This window comes from Colletotrichum fioriniae, assembly GCF_027942845.1.
Source record: "Colletotrichum fioriniae strain IMI 355084 chromosome Unknown scaffold_2, whole genome shotgun sequence".
NCBI lineage: Eukaryota > Fungi > Ascomycota > Sordariomycetes > Glomerellales > Glomerellaceae > Colletotrichum > Colletotrichum fioriniae.
Window position 1 is genome coordinate 464,652 of NW_027076838.1, and position 3,849 is coordinate 468,500.

At 53.6% G+C, this 3,849-nt stretch overlaps 1 protein-coding gene across 1 annotated transcript; it reads right to left on the reverse strand.

The window, feature by feature from the left end:
- Positions 1–373: 373 nt before the first annotated feature.
- Positions 374–3,124, reverse strand: N0V96_001978 (uncharacterized protein; the record flags this gene model as incomplete). The annotated part of the gene is made up of 1 exon (XM_053195114.2): positions 374–3,124. The coding sequence occupies one exon, from the start codon at positions 3,122–3,124 to the stop codon at positions 374–376; it is 2,751 nt and encodes a 916-aa protein (XP_053047385.2).
- Between the last annotated feature and the right edge of the window lie 725 nt (positions 3,125–3,849).

The window sequence follows — 3,849 nt, forward strand, 5'->3', positions numbered from 1 at the left end:
ACGCTCAAATTGCCAGGCGGCAACTTGACAGGCATCGAGCTCATGTCCGCAGAGATCTGGGTGCAGGATTGATGGATCAAAATGATGTTAAGAATAGTCTCGCCATCAGAAGAAGGTGATTGGAAAGCACGTGGGTGTATCTTGTCGAGTGTGAGCCGTGACCTTCAGTTACAGCATCCACGTTACGGAACATAGGCTAGTGGGCATAACTTGGTTGGGTATCGTAGCTATTATTGACTGTTACCAAAGTGTGGCTCTACAAATGAGCCGCAGGTTATCAACTTGAGGTTGAAAAGTCCCCCGTCATAAGGAATCATCCAGCACCCTCAGATCCAACAACTCTCCTGTCTACTGTCGAAGAAACATATCCCGCTCATTTCTTTGGCAGTCGATACTTTCCTCCGACCAGCTCCAATTCATCCATCGCCATCTTTTCTGCAAGGAACTCCTGCAGCTCCTCATTGCTCCATGGGAACCCGTCCGCTATCAACATTTTCATCATCATGGCGATCTGAACCAGTGGCATGGCCGGACTCGAGTTGGTCAGCATACCAACAATGAACTGCCAGTACACCTGTCGACGCTCCTTCTCCTTGGCATCCAACGCGCCCGGCTTCTTGGGTGAAAGTTCACCCGAGTCGGGCGCGGGAGCATCATCGGGGCCAGGTCCAGGTGGATTCCCTCCGTCATCGGCATCATCATCTAGCTTCTCAATGACGATGAAGGTGCCCGGCTCGATCTCGCGGATGACACGCTGACCGACCCAGAACGAGAGGGCAGAGCGGATCAGATCATCGTCCATCTGCAATACCTCTTCAAGCTCGTCAACTGTACGACGTATGGGAAGCGGTCCGCTGTAAAACTCGTCTGTTTGGAATGCATATATGACAACGGCTTCATACGTCTTGCACTCCTTCTCAACTGTCCTGTCTTCAAGTTCAAGGCTGACAGTGGCGTTTCCGAGATTATTGAGCCATGTAAGCTTGCGGTTAGACTTGAGACGTTCGAACTCGCCTTCGTACTGCCCTTGACCCTCGACGACAGGCCCAGGCAAGATGAAATGCTCTCGGTCCATAGTTGGCCAGAAGAGCCGAGAAAGAATTTTGGTATGATATGACGGAGTGTTATGGGGCTTACGGACGGGGCCGATGACGCCTGTCCTGATCGTCTTGGAGATGATGGAGTCGACTTTCTTCGAGTCTTGGATGTCCTTTATCATGACGTCGCAGTTTTGCAGGGCATTATCCCCAAACCGCTTCTTCAGGAGATTGAGCACACGGACTTCTTGGCTGAACTCCACCTGTGTGGACAGCAATCTCTCTGCGATGATATTCTGGAACTCCTTGATGAAGATATCCTGAGAGCCTAGAGCGCTGATCAAGGTTCCGATGACGTCCTCTGACTTGGGACGCTTGTAGTTGACTCCGGCGTCAACGGGATCAGGGATCCATTCCATATCGTCCCAGTCCAGTTCCTCATCCTCCACGGCAGGCCTTCTTTGCTGCGATGGATCGTTGAGTAGAATGGCGAGCTCAACAAGTTTAGTATTGCCTGCCTCCGTACTTGAGTCATCCGGGTTTGATAGGAGTCCAGTCACGACGATGGGGATCGCATCGTCTCTCTGACATAGGTAAAGCTGCAACGAATGAACCACACGGTCTAGTAGTACTTTGGAATGGTCTAGAGCATGGAACGTCCTGATCATGGAAATGTATACGCGAAGTATATCCAATGTTGACCGTCCGGGGTGCAACAGCCGTTTCTGTAACGCTGCCGAAAACGTGTCCGTCAATTGCAGCCGTCTCTGCGGCGTTGTGATTGCCATTCGGAGGTCATCAAGAGCGCCTCTGCTGTGGGGCCATTGGAGAACGATGTCGAAGAGTTCATGGATACGCATGACTGCTAACCGTCCAACGGCAATCTCCTTCCACTTTTCGACATCGGTCCAAGCAATGTCCCCGCTACCGATGCGAGCAAAGACCTCGACTGCTAGCCGCGAATAATGGTTCTCGACCCAATTGCATAGTGCAGCAATACAGCGCGAAGGGGTGCCAAGTTTCGTAGCGCGAGGCACAGACGAGGCGCGCGGAGCATCCTTCCCGCCATCAGATTTCGACTGCGTCCAGGCGCCCGCGAATGATGTTGTAATGTGCTCCACCATCATGGCATCCATGAGCTCAGCGAACAAGACTTGGAACCTCTCGCCTGCCAGTCCCACTTTGTGCAGTGCCTCAATCAACCGCAGAAGCTCTTGTCGCGCTGCCGCTGCCGCTGCTGCCTGACGATCTGCTTCGAGGTCGTTTGTCCGAGAGGCACTCGAGGGAGGCCTAGTTTGCTGCATGCCGAGAACCAATCTCATCAGGCGACTCAGAACAGCTCGGAGGGACTCCATAAGCGCCTGCGACATGGAGTTGCCGATGACTGCGTGTAGATCACGGCGGAACTTGTCGACGGCGATGTCTGCATGCTTGTTCTCAAGACCCCGCACGATAAGAGACAGTCCATAAAGATACTGGCGGTGAGCTGCTTCCAGAGTATGGATGCTTCCGAGGAGTACCTGGGATTGGTCACCGTACGTGTTGCAAGCGGAAAGTAGGGGGAGGACATGTTGGGCGAAGTGGTGGCGAACCTGCTGAGTATGCCATGAAAGGATGTCCTCGGTACTAGCGGCGTTCCCAGAGTGCTTCGCTGGATGGAGCACCAGCTTTAGACTGTCATAAAAGTCTGCGTCGTAGTCCTGGGATTCCGGAGCCAGAGTGCCAAAGGAGTCCTCAGCGGCCACCGACGGCGGAAGTTGGATACGAGTCGTCACAATGTGCCATGCTTGGTCCCACCGGACTTGTTCGCTGGTCTGCATGGAAGCAGAGGTTTGTGAAGGCCTGGACGAAGATGAGGCGTGGAGTTCTGAAGGTTTGCCATGGCCGGGGAACTGCGAGCGGGAGGGTGATTGACGGTGTAGTGGCGGTGATAGTGCGCCGCCAAAGGGCTCTCCCTGCGACTTGAACCTCTGAGAAGGTATCGAATGAGGAGTAGGTTGCGAGATTTCGGAGTCAAAGACTGATTTGAACACACTCTGTCTCTTGCCGCTCCACCTGGACGGTGCGGCGCTCACTATCGTGGCCATGACTGCTTGTGGAATGCATCCAGATGCGCTCAAGCGGAAGGATTCAACGCCTGCCTCATTGCAGAGTCTCGGCAAGGATGCTGAGGTGACTCAACAAGGAAGTCGCAATTATGTCGGTCGACGGTATCTATCGTGGAGGATTGCCGTGCTGTAGCCGGTTGTTGTTGATTCCTAAGTAGGTGGATGGAAGTGTTTACTTTGTTTGGCGTTGATGGGTTGATTAAGCGCTGCGCTTAGAGCTTGCTTGACGCCTCAAAAATTGGGAGGAATAGCGTGGGCCTATCGCAGTGTCGCGCTTATTTCTCCCGCAGCTGGCGACAGGCGCTAGCGCGGCGTTCATGGTTCAATTGGTAAGCCCAAGGGGAAAGAACGCCCGGAGCGGCAGCCACGAAGCGAGACAGGCGCACACGGCGCAGATGCTGATGGTGCATGCGTCGTGAGGGTTGGCAGTGTACAGAAGTCGAAAACACCGTACTAAGCACAGTATACCTGGGTAGCCCCCGCTCCTGTCCCATCGCCTTACCTAGGTTCACACCTCCAGAGTTGATATCCACTTTTACAATCACCCCTCCCCTTTGCGCTAGTGTACAATACGACGCTTCTCTCTCTTTCGCTCGTCTCGTGCACCACCTTCAACGTATCCCCTGCTACCTTATCTAAGCAACCACTGAACTCCATCGTAGTTGCGGACGACTCCCGATGTCAATTCGCGACCTATGACCAAA